Raw genomic sequence first — 17,571 nt, 5'->3', positions numbered from 1 at the left:
ACACACACACACACACACACACACACACACACACACACACACACACAACACACACACAATTTACTGATATACACCGATATGAACACAGACACACAATGACAACTGTCACACACAGGTATCACACAGGCTCACACTTATACACACAGCACGTTAACATATATAGAGGTACACACTGCCACGTCCACACACTACACTACACAGAGACTCATTGAAGCACATCTCCACACAGTGAGGACAGAGAGTCACAGGTGTACAGACACACGGACAAAATTATACAAACGCGGTCACACTGATGCAAAATACCCTGACATACAGGGACACACTGATACACCAGACAGACAGACACACTGACACACATTTCTGCACGAAAACCTGCACACACACTCCTTGCCCCACACTTTCACATGCATTCTAGCAAGCCCCAGCGTCGCCCGGGCTCTCTGGCAGCTGTCGCTCACCGCCTTCCACCCACACCCCCCAGGGGGAGGCGATGTCCCCGAGGGAACAGAGGTCTTCGGTCCCTTCTTAAGCCCCGCTGGCTCCCGCGTGACATCAACAGCCCCCTTGCTGCGGCCGGGAGTTCCGAGCTGGGTGCCCGGGCCGGGCCGGCGCCAGGCACAGACACTTCGGCCCTTGTTGGGAGAACAGAGAGAGGCTCTCTTGTCCACTGCCCATCCTCCGGCTCCAACCACTGGTTCTCCCAGCGGCCTCTCCTCAGGCTGTGCAGGTACGTGGGGCTGGGGAGGCCGGGGCCTGGCAGAGGGGCTGTCAGGGCCAGGCCAGGGGGACGTGTGGGCTGTCTGCGGGAGCACAGACACGGGGCACTGGCTGAAGCCAGGCTGCACTCCCTATCTGGGCAGTTCTGTGGCTCACTCTCTCAGGGCTCCACAGGGCTGGCCCATTCCCTCGCTTCCCCTGTGGTCACTTTCTCAGCTCCCAAGAAGGCCGGGGGGTGATTGCTCCAGGGACCCCCTTGTAAAGACGGGTGGCCTCTACTGCAACCCAGGTCCCACAGTAGGCCAAAGCTGTGGTCCTGGCATGCACAGTGCCCAGCGGCCTGCACGAGCAACTGGGTTCTCAGGTGAGATCTCGGTTCTTGGCCTTGACCATCCAAGCAGGGATAGGGCTATGGGGTCCTGGGCACGCTGAGCCAGGGCCTGGACATACCGGCCTCCCCCACCCTGCAGGCTGGGGGCAGGGAAGACATATGCTCCTGGCCACATAGACTGTTGGTCACACTCTCCACTGTTTCATCTCAAATAGACATAGGTCAGTGGGTCTGTCCATGGCTCTGGCCCAAGGTCCCCAGGGCAGCTGCCCTTCCAGGGACATTAGGTGGAAGTCTCTGTGACAGAGAGATAATAGTCAGCACAGAGCCCAGCCCGGGGCCGTCCACAGGGATCCAGGGGAGCCCAGCCTGCCCCTCAGAAGCTGTGGGACCCTAGGCAAGTCCCTTTCTGGGCCTCAGACTCCCCACCAGTGAAATGGGGGGAAGGGTTCAGACTTCATGCTCTGCAAGTCTCCTTCCAGCCTTGGCCACCCCAGATATCCAGAGTTGCCCTGGCTCACAGGGATCTTGCTGCCCCGGCCGTCCTCAACCCTTGAAAGGACTCAGCCTAGGAGGGGCCACCGCTGACCATCCTCCCTCTCCCTCCTGAGATGTTTGATGGGAGAGGCTGGGTCCAGGGGATATCATTTCTTGTCCCACGCAGGGGTTGCTGACCTCGGGCAGGTGTCTGGGTTGGGGAAGGGTGGAGAAGGCAGTGGTGCCTAAGGCCCCAGACAGGTGACACTAATTCCCCAGCATCAGCTATCTCATGCTGCTTCTTCTTGTGTCCCCAGAGCCCACCTGCTCACTGTTACAAGATGGACTCTAGCCCGGCTGGGACCCCCAGTCTGCAGGTGAGTGGGTCTTGGTTCCCCCACCCACCACCAGGGGGCTCACTTCCTCCCAAGGCTGAGGAAAGCCCTGGATGTCCCAGTCAGCCGCGTGGGCGGTCCCAGGACTGGGGGTGCCCGCAGGGGTCACTGTGAGCCCACAGAACCGGGCCGTTTGCAGGGTAAAGAGAGAAGAGACTTGGGCAAGGGCTTCAAGAAGTAAATGGGGTGGAAAATCATGGGATTGGCCCTGAGGACACCTGCGTTCTCATGCCAGTGGGGCATCCTGGAAGTCCTTGGATGGCTCTTCTCTGGGCTTCAGTTTCCTCACGCTCACATTTGGTACAACGGCCAGCAGCCTCCCAAGGCTGTTGTGTGAAGCAGGTGAGATGGTGGGTGGGTTGGCAGGTGGACGGAAAGAGGGAAGGAAGGGAGGGAGGGAGGGAGGGAGGGAGGGGGGGGGGGGGGGGGGGGGGGGGAGGAGGCAGGGGGGATGGGGGAGGGAGGGAGGAGGGAGGGAGGCAGGGAGGAGGGAGGGAGGGAGGGAAGAAGCCTAGTAGAGATACTGGAAAAGGAGCAGGGCTTGGACCAGGGGAAAGAGAGGGAGCCAAGACCTAGGGACCCTCTGACTTTAATCACTTTTTCTTTAAATGTCTTTAGCCCCCAAGGGCCAATGGGAATATCAACCTGGGGCCTTCGGCCAACCCAAAGTGAGTTCTCATCTCTCATATAACTCTCCTCCCTGGCTCCCCTCATACCTGGCTCCCCCATCACCTTGGGAATATAATCCAATTCTCTGGTCCAGCGTCAAGATCCTCTGCCATCTGGGCCTAGGACCGGCCCCTAGCTTCATCTCCCACTAATTCCCCAGCCTCTGCCCATGCTGAGCCCTGTGGCTGAAGTATCCCCCCAAAGTCTGCATTACTAGCAGCTCCCCACCCTCCAGGCCCTTCTCAGTCTTCGGAGGTCAGATTCCTTTGCCTTCTATGCTGTTGCGTCTGGTTTTCTCCCGACCTTGTCTGTTTTTACATGATTGTGAGATCCCCAGGGGCAGGGGCCAGTCTTATAAGACCCTCCTGGCTGGGAGAACGTGGCGTTCTTAGAAAGCTCCCTGCCTTCTCCAGCTTCAAAGTTAAAAAGAAGCTCTGATTTGAACTAAAGCATCAAGTTTCCCAAGCTTGCAAATGCTGACCCGTGTTCCTCCCTCGTCCCCCAGTGCCCGGCCCACCGACTTCGACTTCCTCAAAGTCATTGGCAAAGGAAACTACGGGAAGGTGAGTGACCCATGAGCATGGAAGCCCTGGGTCTCCCCTTCTCTGGCCTCTTCTTCTCCCTGCTGTTACCTGCACATGCAGAGAGGGGGCTTACAACCCACAGAATCATGGGCGCAGGGCAGGGGCTGGAGGCCTGCACTGCCATCGAGAAATACAAAGCCTGGAGGAGTAGTCACCACGGGTTCTGCATTTGTCTTTCTGCTCAGGTCCTACTGGCCAAGCACAAGTCCGACGGGATGTTCTACGCAGTGAAGGTGCTACAGAAAAAGTCCATCTTAAAGAAGAAAGAGGTACCAGGGCTTGGGCCCAGGCATCTTCTCTCCTGCTTCTTGACGGCCCCCCGCCCCCAGCCTCAGGTGGATTCCAAACATGCGTCCCAACTCTGGGCACAGAGGTGGCCCAGCAGGGGGGCCAGGTGGTGCCTGGTATGCTGACCCTTCTCCAGGAAGGCAGGCTAACCGCCTTACCCCAAGGGCCTGCAGGTGACCCGGCCCGGCTCTCTGCTTTCCCCTAAAGATTCAGGGCTCCATGGTGGACCAGTCCTCTGCTCTGTCAGGTGCCGGCCTCCCCATCTGTGCAACGTGGGGGTCACACTTCAGGCGCTCCAAACGCACTTCAAGCTACAGCCAACGGGGAGTTCTAGATACTTTGGCTGACTTGAGTCTCTTAACACCAACTCCATAAGAAGGACAGAGCGGGCCCTGAGAGAGAACTGGATGTCAAGTTGGAGGACTCAGGAGAGGGAATTAATGTTAACAAGTACGTCGAAGGGAAGGTGTCCTTCAGAAAGCTGAAGGAGGTGGCCTTGCAGTTGGCCTTGAAGATAGGATTCTGATGGTCTGAAAATGGCATCCAGGCAGGGGGACAGCAACCAAGGCTGAATGTGGATAACGCTCAGCTTCTCCCTCTGCAAGATTGTCCCTGGGACTCATTTATGCGGTATTAACATAGCTTTGCTTACTGTCTCGGGGAGGGGGGTGGGGCCTTTGGATCCAGGGCTGGAGGTGCACCCACGTGGACTGGTCAGGGATGACGTAGACCGCAGAGTCCTGGATACTAAGCAAGGAGCCTGGGCTTGGCTCTGAGGGCAGTGAGGAGTCACGGTGGGTGTTTGAGCAGGGGCACGAGAAGGTCCTGGGTGAGGTGGCCGTGTAGGCGGTGACACAGCCCGTCTGTGTGACTCTGCAGCAGAGCCACATCATGGCGGAGCGCAGCGTGCTCCTGAAGAACATGTGCCACCCCTTCCTCGTGGGCCTGCGCTACTCCTTCCAGACGCCGGAGAAGCTCTACTTTGTGCTGGACTATGTCAACGGGGGAGAGGTGGGTATAGGTCCACCTGGCGCCTTCCCTGCCCGGCCCTCGGCAGGAGCTTTCCATCCCACATGCTCATTGTGCCCCAGGTTCTGGAACAATCTCCCCTCATCCTTACAACAGACCCATTCTGCAGCTGAAGAAATCCGAGGCTCGGGCAGGTAACTCACTTGCTCAAGGCCACTCAGCCTGCACCCGGCAGAGCCAGGATTTGAAGGCAGGTCTATCGAACTCCCAGCCATCATCATTACTTGACTTCCAAGCAGAGCTGCCCAGAATCCCTTCAGTGGACCTGGGAAAAGTCAATGTTAAAGGAGCTCTGTGGTCAGTATTTCTAATGCCCCCATCTTACACCAAAGACCACTACATGGGAGTGACCAGTCCCTGTGGGAATGATCTGAGGCCACCTGGTGCCCCAGAAGCACAGCTGGGATAAGCTGGGCTCCCTCTTCTGCCTCTCTGATCAAGATGACAAGATGGCCCTTCTCAGTGACCCCAGATTTAACCTGTGTGACCTCATGCTCCTTAGCCTGATGCCAAGAGGGAAGTTTTTGTCCTGCATCCCTAAATTCCCTGGTGGAGGTAAAGGGCTTTCTTCACCAGCCAAATAGACCAAAGCAACTGGCCCGGGAGCAGATCTAACCTAGGCTCAGTTTGACCATCATAATCATTTTATCACCTGGGTTGGAGGAAAAGCACATCTTTGACGCACCCGGGTTCACATCACAGCTCTGCCTACAGTACGTGACCTTGGGCAAGTCACCTGACTGCTCTGACTCTTCCAGTTTCCTTTTCTGTGAAACTGGCCTCCTACTTGATACCTGGAAGGTAGTCAGAAAGATTAAAGGAGATTAGAGACGTGAGAGGGTCTGGCTGGAGCCTGAAACTCAGTAGGTGGTCCACCCCTGCTAATTCATCTTTCCTGCTGACACTTTGCCCGCTCTGTGGGGCAGGGACCAGCATGCCCTTCCTTGTATGAGGACATTGCAGCTTAGAGAGTGGGTCACTTGGCCAGCTGCCCCCCACCCCACTCTCGAGGAGCTGGAGCCCCCCAGGAACCCGCTCACCTGTCTCCTCCCCCTCCAGCTCTTCTTCCACCTGCAGCGGGAGCGCCGGTTCCTGGAGCCCCGGGCCCGGTTTTACGCCGCCGAGGTGGCCAGCGCCATTGGCTACCTGCACTCCCTCAACATCATTTACAGGTGAGGCCTGCCTGTGGCTCAGAGCTAGGCCTGGCCCTTCTGCCCCAACAGCCAGGCGTCATATGGACCCCCAGACCCTGCTGAAATCCTGGTGAACCTGGTCCTCTGTCTGAGGAGGAGGGCCCACCAGCGAGTGGGGGCCTCCTCCTTCCTGGAATTGAGTGCCCATCCTCCTCGGGCTCTCCCTGTGCATCTCTGCATCTCCATGAAGAGTCCTCTTGCAGGACCCCGGTCCCCAGCTCACGTCACTAAGCAGCTGTGACATCACAGCGCCCTTTTCTCTCGTTTTCTGCAGGGACCTGAAACCAGAGAACATTCTTTTGGACGGCCAGGTTGGTGGGTATGTGTGTGTGCGTGCGCACGTGTGTGCTGTGTGCCCGTGAGTGTGTGTGCACGCATTACGCATGCCTGCATGGGGCTAGGGATGCATTCAAGTATGTGTGCGCATGTGTGCCTATGCCTGTATACACACATGCACGCATATATGTACACGCATGTGCGTTATGTGTACACGTGGCTACGTATCCATGTGTGTGTACGTGTATACGGGGTGGGGGGCAGGGGTGGAGCCATGTGGAGGCTCGAGGATTTTGTAGTCCTTCCGTGGCACAGACTGTGTTCCCTGGAAATAGACTCTGAGATGGACCACTGGGTGCAGAAGCTTCCTAGGGAACAGTCTCAAGAGATCCACGTTTAAGGGGCTGAGGAGGCAGGACTGGGCAGAGGAAGCAGCTCGCCTGCCTTGTGGTTGCAAGTGAGGCCTCCTCAGCTGATCGTACAGGGGTGGGGTGGGCCTGAGCTGGGATGGCTCTTTAGAACTGTTCTAAACTGAGGCAAGGAGGCTGGGCACCTGTGCCCCTACACTGACCAGTCATTGGATGGGGATTGCCCCTTGAGAGGGGGCATGACTTTGGATGAGGGCAATAGCCCAGCATGGGGGGATGGGCTGGACAGCTCCTAAAGAGGGGATCTGGACAGAGCCCCGCAGCATCCACTCACTGCTCTACCAACCACCCTCTCGCTCAGCTGCCACAAGGCATGCTTTCTGGGTCCCCAGCCCTCTGTTAAGGGGGCTGCTGACACTAGGCCCCTCCAGCGAGAACATTCTGGAACTGTTGCTGTTGTAGGTTGTCGATCTGAGTTTGTGATGAGCTGGGGGTAGACAGTGCAATGCCATCTCCCCACCTGGCCCCTGTGCTGCTCTTAGCATCCAGGTTAGAAGCACTGAGTCTCTGAGTGGAGCCGCCAGCTCGTGCCTTTGCCAGGGACAACAGACCCCACAGCCGCTGCCCCAGATATGGCATCTGGGCTTTGGGGATAGACCTGGGTATACCTTTGGCTCAGACCACCCTCCCACCCCTGCCCTCCCTCCTCTATAGGGACACGTGGTGCTGACGGATTTTGGCCTCTGCAAGGAAGGTGTAGAGCCTGAGGAGACCACGTCCACATTCTGTGGCACCCCAGAGGTAAGCTAAACCTCCTGGGAGGTGCAAGGCTGGGAGTGGATGAGACCACAGCTCCTGATTAGAGCCACCAGCTTATATCAGAGGGACTCACTTCTTCCACCCAAGCACTTCCCCGAGCTGGCTGTACACTCAGCCTTGGTTCCCTCCTCTGTGTCATGGGGGCACCAGCTCTAGGGGCTGCTGGGACCCGGCTGGTGAAACTCTGCAGTAGTGCTGTCCGATAGAAATAGAAACAGAAATGCAAACCATATATGCAATTAAAAAATTTCCAGCAAGCACATTTAAAAAGAAAGAGGAGAAATCAATTTTAATAATATATTTTATTTAACCCAACACAGGCGAAGTAGTATCATGTCAACATACAATCCACATAAAATTGTTGAAATACTTTATTCTTTTTTTTTCTAACTAAGTCTTTGATCTGGTATGCCTTTTATACTTATGGTCCCTCTCAGCTCAGATCAGCCATATTTCAAATGTTCGGCAGTCACGCGTGGCTAGTGGCTACTGTATTGGACAGCACTGCCCTACAGGGTGAAGTCCATGTGCCACAGGAGGCCCTGACCTGACAGTTAAGATCAAGGTTTGCAAGGGTAAAGACACTGGTCTACCTCCTTCTTCCAGCCACCAAGATCCTGGAGGGTTAAAATTTGCGAGTTTCAGCAGTAATTCACATACATCTCTCTGTCCTGCCAAGGCCTCCCTGCAGCTTTGGGGTTAAAAACATTTCCTTAAACTCCTTAGACCTTGGGTCCAAAGGGTTTCCCAGCTGCTTGGACAGCTGTCTGGATTGGGGGTGGGGGACTGAGGCTGCAGGGCTGGCAAGTCCTCCTGAACTGGCATGGGACAGGAACTTAGCTTTTGTTTTTCTCCATGTGCTTGAGAATCTGGGTCTCAGATTTCAGCTGTCTCCTCAATTTGGTTTTAGGGGAGCTGATGGACAGACAGCCTCTCTAAGCAGGAGCTATTGTCTAGTGTTTGGGTATGGCAGGGTGTCCTCAGACAGAACTGGCCTCCCAAAGCCTAAAAGCCCAGCCGTCCCTTCCTTGGACACTGCTGAGGCGAGGAGGGGATACGGCACCTTGGATTGTGTCGGAGACATGTGGCCCTGACGAGTCTCTTCCATGACTCAGCCACTGCCATGGTGCTGGGAGCACAGACAGGAGTAACCACAGTTGCTCCCATTGTTCAAGGGGTAACACATATGTTAGCATGTGTCCTTAACACAGCCCCTAGAGAGGGATTCTGCGGTCCCATTATGTGGATGAGGAAACCAAGGTTCTAGGAGGTTCAATGACCTGCTTGTGACCACACGCCCAGCAGGGCTCAGGTCTGCGTAATTCCCTGCCCCTCTCCGCACGCACAGTCTCTCGAAGTGGCTTTGTCTGTTGCTGAGACCCCTTTCCTCAGTGGCAGAGACACCAGGCTAAGAGGCCACTAAGCCCTCGGGTTTGGCAGGAAGCACAGCTCTGCCTCAGGTTCTCTCCTTGCTCAAGGCACGCATTCAGCTGTCAGGAGGAACGCAAGTGTCACCTCCTCTTTCCTGACTCCTTTCCATTCATCTGTTACTAAGATTTCCAGAGCAAGTATGTGCCACACTGACTTACACTTTATCCGTTAGTCTTCCCACTGCCCCGTGAGTATTCCTAGGGCTTTCCTAGTCCCAAGACACTGATTGGATGCTTTTGAGCAAATTTGATAAAGGCACCCACTTTGGGCAGACTAATTAGAAAAAGTTTCCCCTTTAAATATATGTCAGTTGGGACTTCCCTGGTGGCACAGTGGTTAAGAATCCACCTGCCAATACAGGGGACATGGATTCGAGCCCTGGTTCGGGAAGATCCCACACGCCACGTAACAACTAAGCCCACATGCCACAACTACTGAAGCCCGCACACCTAGAGTCTGTGGTCCACAACAGGAGAAGCCACCTCAATGAGAAGCCCGTGCACCACAGCAAAGAGTAGCCCCCACTTACTGCAGCTAGAGAAAGCCTGAGCAGCAACAAAGACCCAACATGGCCAAAAATAAATAAATAAAATTTAAAAATAAATATATGTCAGTTGTCAGATGCACCCCTATACTAGGGTTATGGCTTGGTAAGTTGATCATAGCCAGGCTTGCAGCCCCTTTTACCCCTTTGGTTGGTACTTTTGCGTGATGCACAACACATACAACTGTACAGGGCAGTCCTGCCTGATCTCCTCTATGTCCCTAGCACACTGGCAAAGAGCCCCCGCAAATCAGGTCTTTGACAAATGGATGCTGAATAAACATAGGCACAGACAAGTAAATATCACAGCAGGATCAACCCCTGTTGAGTTTTTCCTCCAAGTGCCTTGCTTACAAATGGGGAGACAGAGGCTGAGTGTCTTTCAGATAAATGTATTTCCCCTCAACAGTACCTGGCTCCAGAAGTGCTTCGTAAAGAGCCTTATGATCGGGCAGTGGATTGGTGGTCCTTGGGGGCCGTTCTCTACGAGATGCTGCACGGCCTGGTGAGTGGGGTATAGCGGACTCTGGAAGAGATGGGGGTGGATCTGTCCCTTGTGTGGCCTCCTCAGGCTCCTTGAGGAACTGAATGAGCCATCACTCCTCTCCAAGCTGAAAAAAGATGATGCCAAAGTGAATACAAGGATTAGATATATTTTTTCAATAAAGTCAGTTCCGCACTTTACAGTATACCATCTCACGTTACTCCTGTGGTGCCACATGACAAGGAAACTGAGACCCAGAAAGGTCACAGTGCTGGCAGGTTGTGGAACCAGCCCCTGGACCCAATCCTAGGCTGCCTGCTCTTCTCATCTGAAAAATTACAACCTGTCTCAAAGGATGGTTGTGAGGCTGGGATGAAATGATGACAGGAAACTGTTAACTTTGCAAAGTGCAAAGTCGTTGCACAAGCTGGATTAAGAGACGTGGGATAGAGGAGGCACCTGGGGGATCCACAAGCCTCACACTGGTGGGGAGAGACTTCTCGGCCTTCCCAACAGCCTGTCCACTGTGCTGGATGCCCTTAGGTCTCTGTCTCTCTCCCATCTGAGCCATCACACAGACACAGGTCTGGCTGAATCCTTCCAGCTACCCACTTTGCTCCAAGTATCCCTGAGAACTGTGCCCACTTTAGCACGGATGATCCTCCTGTCTCTCTCTCTCTCTCTCTCTCTCTCTCACCAGCCGCCCTTCTACAGCCAAGATTTATCCCAGATGTATGAGAACATTCTGAACCAGCCACTACGGATCCCTGGGGGCCTGACAGTGGCCGCCTGTGACCTCCTGCAAGCCCTTCTTCACAAGGACCAGAGGCAGCGGCTGGGCTCCCAAACAGACTTTGTAAGTGTGCTAGCGGAGCACTGGCCCCTCGTGGGGCTCTCAGCTTCCTGCAGAGGCAACCCAGAAGCAGAGACATGCATCCAGCTATTTTCTAAAACCAGGCACTGCTAATTCACGCATTTGGAGATTCACAGCTGCCTACTTATTTCCTTCATTCTAACGCTTTTATTCAACCAGTACTTATGGAACACCTACTATGTGCCAGGCATTGAGCTAAATGCTAGGGATTCGTTAGACTGGGTCTCTGCCCTTATTAAGTTTATGAGGGGAAGGCAGACAAACAAACACAAATTATTACACAGTGTGACAATACGATGAGAGGCCAGACAGGAATTCAGGCAGGGCTTTACTGGGACTTGTGCTATACAGCGCGAGGGGGCAAAAGAAAGTAACAGGTGCCCTTGCTTGCTCTCTGAGGAGGGTGGACTCATTCCTTAAATGCGGTGAGAGTAGGGGCAGATCTGTGGGTTGGGCAGGAGGGGTGGCTTAGGTTGTCTGCCCACCCCCTTGGTGGTGGTGTGTACAGGGCTCATGCCCGGTATCCTGCTTTTGCTCCCAGCACCTCAGAAGTGACAGTCGGTTTTTGGCCTTTTTGTATCTTATGGTTCATAATTTGTCCCAGCTGTGCATGCTCCCTAGAAGCTTGCTCTTCTAGCGTAGAAGCTGAGATGCATGGATTGTGAGACAGACTACATGGGTTCAGATCCCTCCTCTACCAATTACTAGGTGCAGGACCCTGGGCACATGGCTAACCTCTCTCTGTGCGCCTGTTTCCCCATCTGTAATAACAGCACCCAGCTCATAGCTCTTATGAAGATTAAATAATATATACAAGCACCTAGGCCAGTGTCTAGCACGTAGTGCTTTTACAAAGTGCCCTATATGCCAGATACTGTGAAGTGTAACAACATTTAGGGCATTTGCCTACCCATCCCTGGACAGCTTAAAGAACAGGGCTTTCATGAAGACAGGTCCCCTCCTTCCCAGAGGAAATTTGCATCTTAAAAAATATGTATGATTTTTTAAATAAGGTATACATTCCCATAGATCAAAGCCCAAAGGATATTCAGAAAAAGTCCCTCCAGCCACTGAGTTGTTTAAATTTGGAGGCAATGAGTGTTACCAGTTTCTTGGGTGTTTGTCTGGAAATAGTTTTGATCTGGCTTTGTAGCAACCCCCCGGGGAGTTTTGATATGGAGCCAGAGAATCATTCTTTGAGAAACACAGGTAGAGAGAGGGTCCTGCTGGAACAGGTGGAAGTTCGTGCCAGCACTGGTTTGGATTAGGAAAGGAGTGGTGAATCACGCCCAGGGCTGAAACCTAAATTCTGGATCTTTGGGAAACTGCAGCTTTTCTTGGGGCTTTATTTCCCAAATCTTCCATAGTGAGTCGATTTGCTCTATTTCTCTGGTTAGAATTCTGGAAGAGTCAGGATGCACTGAAGCAGAATGGGGGGCAGGGGGTCCCCAAGATCCCCTGGGGCCCCCAAGAGCAGGTCCTGCTGTCTTGTTCACTGACATACCTCTACAGCCTAGTATGGTACAGAGTAGGTGCTCACTAAATAGCTGTGGAATAAACAACTGCTACGAGGAGAGGGCTGGAGTTCGAGATAATGGCGAAGGGGAGAAGTCTAACTGCAGACACTCCTTTGTCCCAGGAAACCAACCAGAACAGCAAGTTACCTTCCTGGTAAAGAGTTTAGGGCTTGACAACCAGTTGCCAATAGAGTTGGAGCTCCAAGGCATGTGAGGTGGGGTGGGAACGCCAAAAGAAAGGGCTACTTCTGATCAGCACCTTCTTCCTGCAGCTTGAGATAAAGAACCATGTATTCTTCAGCCCCATAAACTGGGACGACTTGTACCACAAGAGGCTGACTCCACCCTTCAACCCTAATGTGGTAAGAGGTCTTCACATTCTAGATTCTGGATTCCCAGGGCTGATGGAAGCTTGGAGGGTATCTGGGGAGGTTATCTGAGCCTGCTGTCTTTCTACAGATGGGAGAACCAAGGATCTAAGAGGCTCAGTGATTTGTCCAAGGCCACCCCATAAGTTAGACACAGAATTGGGTCTAGAGCCCAGAAGTCCTGACCGCCAGTTCAGCTCTGTGTGAGGAGCCAGGCTGCACTTCTTTACTTTTAGCACCAATAACCCTCATCGCAGAGCTCTTTACAGTTTTTAAAGTGCTGTGTCACGGAGCACACCCAGACAGAGCCAAGCCCTGTAAAGATTTTCTCTCTATGTTTAGCTTTTTTCCTTATAATAAAAATGGCATGTATTCTTTCTAGAAAGTGTGTGAAACAGATGTTTAAAGCGTCAAGGAGAAAAAGCTTATTATCTCACTACCCAAGAGAAAGCACCACTGGCATGTTTCCTTCAAGTCTTTTCTATGTTTTTTACATAGGTCACACTTCATATATATAAATATCATCTCTCCCCTCTTTCTTTTTGCTAAAAACTATGTCATTATTTCCCTAAGTCATATAAGACATTATAAGTATGATTTTAAGCAGCTGTATAATACTTCAGCCCTATGTTGGCAACATAATTTACTCTACCACATTCCTAATGGCGAACCTTAGGTTGTTACCATGTTTTCTTTATCATAATGGACTCATTAATAGCTTTAAGTGTATATCTATGCCCACAGTTGTGATTATTTCCTTAAGATGGACTCCAATTGGGGAATTACCGAGTCAAAGAATGTGAATGTATTTTTATTTATTTATTTATTATTGAGATATAGTTGACTTACAGTATTACATTAGTTTCAGGTGTACAACATAGTAATTTGATATTTTTAAACATTATACTCCATACGAAGTTATTATAAAGTATTACTATATTCCCTGTGCTGTCCATTATATCCTTGTAACTTATTTATTTTACACCTAGTAGTTTGTACCTCTTAATCCCCTTCACCTATTTTGCCCTTCCTCCCACCCCTCTCCCCTCTGGGAACCGCTAGCTTGTTCTCTGTACTGTATCTGTTGTGAACTTTTTTTTTTTTTTTTTTTGTGGTACGCGGACCACTCTCACTGTTGTGGCCTCTCCCCTTGCGGAGCACAGGCTCCGGACACGGAGGCTCAGCGGCCATGGCTCACGGGCCCAGCCGCTCTGCGGCATGTGGGATCTTCCTGGACCGGGGCACGAACCCGTGTCCCCTGCATCGGCAGGCGGAGTCTCAACCACTGCGCCACTAGGGAAGCCCTGTTGTGCACACTTTTTATGTCCTTGATTCATACTGCATTTATGTCACAATCTACTTCCTACCAGCAGCAGCAACTTCCTACCAGGAGGGTTGATGTGGAGCAGGTAGGGTGCTGGGGTGGGGGATGGAGGAATTGATAGATTGTTATTGGACCTCATGGAGTACAATGACCAATGTAAATGCATAAATAAGTGACAATTAAGTAAGGATGCCCCTGGGGCACTCAGAGGGGAGCATTGACATCTCTCTCATGGCTGTGGGCTCCTTTGGCAGCTCTGCCCCCAGTGTTCCCTTCTTACCATTGGCTTATATTCACAGGCAGGACCTGCTGACTTGAAACACTTTGACCCAGAGTTCACCCAAGAAGCTGTGTCAAAGTCCATTGGCTGCACTCCCGACACTATGGCCAGCAGTGCTGGGGCCTCAAGTGCCTTCCTGGGATTTTCCTATGCACCGGAGGATGACGCCGTCTTAGATTGCTAGAAGAGAAGCACCTGTGAAACCACTGAAGCCAGCTTGTATCTGTAAGAATTACCTTCAGCTGCTAGGCACAGTGACCCAGAGTAACGATGGCTTAAATAAGATTTTTTTTTTCCCAGCCCATAAAAGAAGGGTGATGTTAGGTGGTCCAGGGCTGGTATGACAGGTCATCAGAGGCTTTCTGTATTTCTGCTCCGCCGTCCTTAGCAAGTGGTTTCTACTATTAGGATTGTTATATTATCATAAGATGGTGCTGGAGCTCTAACCACTGCTTCTGTGTCCTGGGCAGAGAAAAAGGAGGAAACGGCAAAAGGGCACCTTTATAGAGCTTCCCCAGAAGCCCCACCCAATGACTTCTGCTTGCACCTCAGTAGCCGTCCACCCTACCTGTAATGGAGGTTGGGATATATGTCTGATTAACTGGGCACATTACTCCCCGCAACAACACAGGGGTTCCAACACTAAGAGAGAAGGGGGAAATGTTGGGTAGGCAACCAGCACCTCTTTACCAGAGGGTCTCTTGGTGTTTGGAGTTTGATCTCAATGTGTAAAATGACGGAGATGTAACAAGCCTATAGGGTATCACCCAACACCCTCTTATTTTTCTATGTCGATGATGTCTTTCTTTGGGTGGGTGGATTGCACATTTGTTAGGTTTGTCTGCCTGTCTGAACCTCTTGCTATATTCAGGGAATCTCCTGTTTTATGAGCCATAATGAGAGGCAATAACTACCTCCACTTACAGTAGCTGAAAATACTAGATACTAACTTTCCCAGCCCACCCTGCGGCTCAGGCCAGGCATGTGGCCTCAGGATGCACCTGTGCCAGATTTTTGACTCAAGGAAGGAACTGGGAGCTCTCTTTCATGTGGTAGCTGCGGTAACAACACCCACAAAACTGAGTGCCTGGTGTAGAAGTGGCAACGATATAGCAATTGGTACTTATTGGCAGCATCAGTTCCCTCAACAGATCCGTGCTGCAGCGTCATTCCTGTCGTTCCTGGGAATCCTTGAGTCTTATTCTCTAGTTTTCCCAATGATTTTGAGAGATTCTGATCCTGTTAACCACTCCCTTTTTGCTTAACTGGTCAAAGTCAGCTTGAGAACATCTGCCTATGCTGAACCAGTTTCTATGCTAGACTTTTGCAAGTCTCAGTTTTCATCAAAACAACCCCAAGGTAGCAACTATCCCCTTTTTACCAATGAAGAAACAGAGAGAAGTTGTACCTTGCCTGGAGGTCACATAGCTAATAAGGGCCAGAGCTGGGACTTGGAGCCATATAAGCTGACTCTGGGGCTCTCACTAGTAACCTCTGTGCTGGTCTGCCTCTCACTCTGTTAGATCCAAGCAGAATGACTTTCAAAATCTCTAAGGAGAGCCAAGCCGGGTTATGGGAAACGGGGTCTTGAAGAGGAGGCATTCAGCTGGATGCTCATCGTCTGAGCCTGGCTGCCAAGTTCATGCTATGCTCTACCTCACATACCTCTGTATGTTTGGCAGGTCTAGGGCCACAGGGAGCCCAGGCTGGGGCTGGTACAGTCCTGGGGATTAGCCATTTCTAAAAGCAATTCTGATTGGACAGAATGTGAGCATATAACACCCCATGAGTCCAGGACACCCTGCACTTATCTGATGGATCTTGCTGCCTTATTTCAGTGCAACAAAAGTCTTTTTCACAAGCTTGTGGTTCATCACCTACTTCATGGTGGTCTCATTAGCTTTCTGATTTGTGAACAAGAACTTTCTTAATATCAGTGTGTGCTGGTGATTTTACTGCCTTTTCCTCTTAACTCAGTCCCACTCTTTGCCTTACATTTTTGTTTATCCAGCCCCCTGCCCCAGGAATTATGGGGGATGAAGCTGGAAGACCATGGAAAACACACCAGTGACACTGACACTGACCTACTGGGGATCAAAGCTGAGTCAAGAAGAGCTACTATTATCCTTTGATATGTGCTGTGAATTCTGAGCGAAACACTATGATTTGATTTCCATCTTAATAGCGTCTGCTAATAGACAAATGTGAACTGTGACGAAGGCGAAGCCAAAATCCCCCCAACTTCCCAAAGCAAAAAGCAACAGAGCGTAGTTGTCAGAAATGTGATAGTATTGTCAAAGTATACAACCTGCTATGGGTTGTGAAACACGTAATGGTTCTATCCGCTCTAAGACTGTAAAATCACAAAATTTTCACCAAGAGAGAAAATAAAAATGATAAATTATGAATCTTGATCTGTTCAATATCAGAACAGGTATGTTCACACCTCAGTTTATTGAGCACATTCTGAGCCGCATGTGCATTATCTACAATCCTCACAATAAGCCAGCATTTAGAAATTATTGACTTTCCAGGTAAGAAACTTTCACTCAGAGATAGTAAGCAACTTGCCCAAGGTCACCCAGATGGTACAAGGCACAGCCAGGAACTGAACTTGGTGGCAGCTGATTCTAAGGCCCTTGCTCTGTCTACAACCTCCAATAGTGGAAGAAGTGCTCTGGGCAGCTTTTTTGGTCTTCTGGCAAAGCCTGACTGCAAACTGTATTCACCCAATTTGGTACCAAAAGACAGCATCCTCAGGAAGAGAAATCACAATCACCCTCTTCTTCACTTTTTAACTTTGCAGTCACAGTAGTTGTGAAAAAGCAACAGGAGTAGTGTGTGTGTTTTAAGACCCTAAAACTCCGACTACTCTGTACCCGTTGAAGACTAACAAAAATTCTAGTCTCTGCTCACATCGGTTTGAGCCAGCGAGACAGCTGCATTGCACACACGTCCACGCTCCCTCAGGGCAGGCACTGAGCCCTCCCCTGGGGAGAAGGGTTGCCTGTTTGTGGTTATCGGCGTCTGGTTTCTCATTTTCACGGCGACAGCAGGGCAGACCGTACTTGGCGATGGCTCTTCCGCATAAGCAGTTCCTTCTGCCCAAATGCCCTTCCCCAACCCTTGCCTTAATGAACCATTCTTCTCTCACTTTTCTGCTCAACGGGGACCCCTGTCTGCCCAGCTTCGGCCTCTCACAGCTCCCTTAAAACAGTTTATATTTTTATTTTTTGGTAGAATCTGGTCAGGTCTAACTCGCCGCCAGGGGATGCCCAGAGGCTGGTTCACCGCCACATCCTGGGAGTGGCACTGTTGCGCTCAGAGATGCGGGGCTAATCAAACAGAAAGAATTATCTCATATTCCCATCCTCACCACTACACCTGCCCACCCTCCAGTCTGGACCTCCCCGGTCTTCCAGGGCGCTGAAACCCTCCTATAATGCGCGCCGTGCCTAGAGTCCCGCGTTCTAAAAAGGCTGACACCAACCCACAACAGCAGCCGCAGCCTCAGCCGCAGCCTCAGCCGCAAAGCCCCGCCCCGCGTCGGGTCACCGCTCTGCGCCTGCGCCCTTGGGATCAAGGCTGGGCCTTCCGCACTCT

The 17,571-nt window shown here is 51.7% G+C and overlaps 1 protein-coding gene across 7 annotated transcripts in view; it reads left to right on the top strand.

Annotated features, from left to right (window-relative positions):
• SGK2 (serum/glucocorticoid regulated kinase 2) overlaps positions 1–16,380 on the top strand; it is a 21,444-nt gene extending 5,064 nt beyond the window's left edge. Inside the window, exons 2-15 of one of the 7 annotated variants that reach the window (XM_029222148.1) lie at positions 482–727; positions 1,843–1,902; positions 2,539–2,588; positions 3,095–3,152; positions 3,359–3,442; positions 4,341–4,472; positions 5,550–5,662; positions 5,958–5,994; positions 7,042–7,128; positions 9,531–9,626; positions 10,306–10,461; positions 12,269–12,358; positions 13,988–14,193; positions 15,980–16,380. In XM_029222148.1, coding sequence (XP_029077981.1) covers positions 1,867–1,902; positions 2,539–2,588; positions 3,095–3,152; positions 3,359–3,442; positions 4,341–4,472; positions 5,550–5,662; positions 5,958–5,994; positions 7,042–7,128; positions 9,531–9,626; positions 10,306–10,461; positions 12,269–12,358; positions 13,988–14,152 — 1,104 coding nt within the window. In that variant the 5' untranslated portion in view covers positions 482–727; positions 1,843–1,866 and the 3' untranslated portion in view covers positions 14,153–14,193; positions 15,980–16,380. Of the gene's footprint in view, positions 1–129; positions 728–1,591; positions 2,263–2,532; positions 2,589–3,002; positions 3,153–3,358; positions 3,443–4,340; positions 4,473–5,549; positions 5,663–5,957; positions 5,995–7,041; positions 7,129–9,530; positions 9,664–10,305; positions 10,462–12,268; positions 12,359–13,987; positions 14,761–15,979 lie in introns of those variants that run through there. The other 6 variants (XM_029222147.1, XM_029222145.1, XR_003793359.1 and 3 more) reach the window with 6 other exon arrangements.
• Positions 16,381–17,571: the final 1,191 nt, after the last annotated feature.

Source organism: Monodon monoceros, unplaced genomic scaffold, assembly GCF_005190385.1.
Source record: "Monodon monoceros isolate NGI ecotype Baffin Bay Population unplaced genomic scaffold, NGI_Narwhal_1 Super_Scaffold_13, whole genome shotgun sequence".
Lineage (NCBI taxonomy): Eukaryota > Metazoa > Chordata > Mammalia > Artiodactyla > Monodontidae > Monodon > Monodon monoceros.
This window is presented reverse-complemented; position numbering and strand designations above follow the sequence as displayed.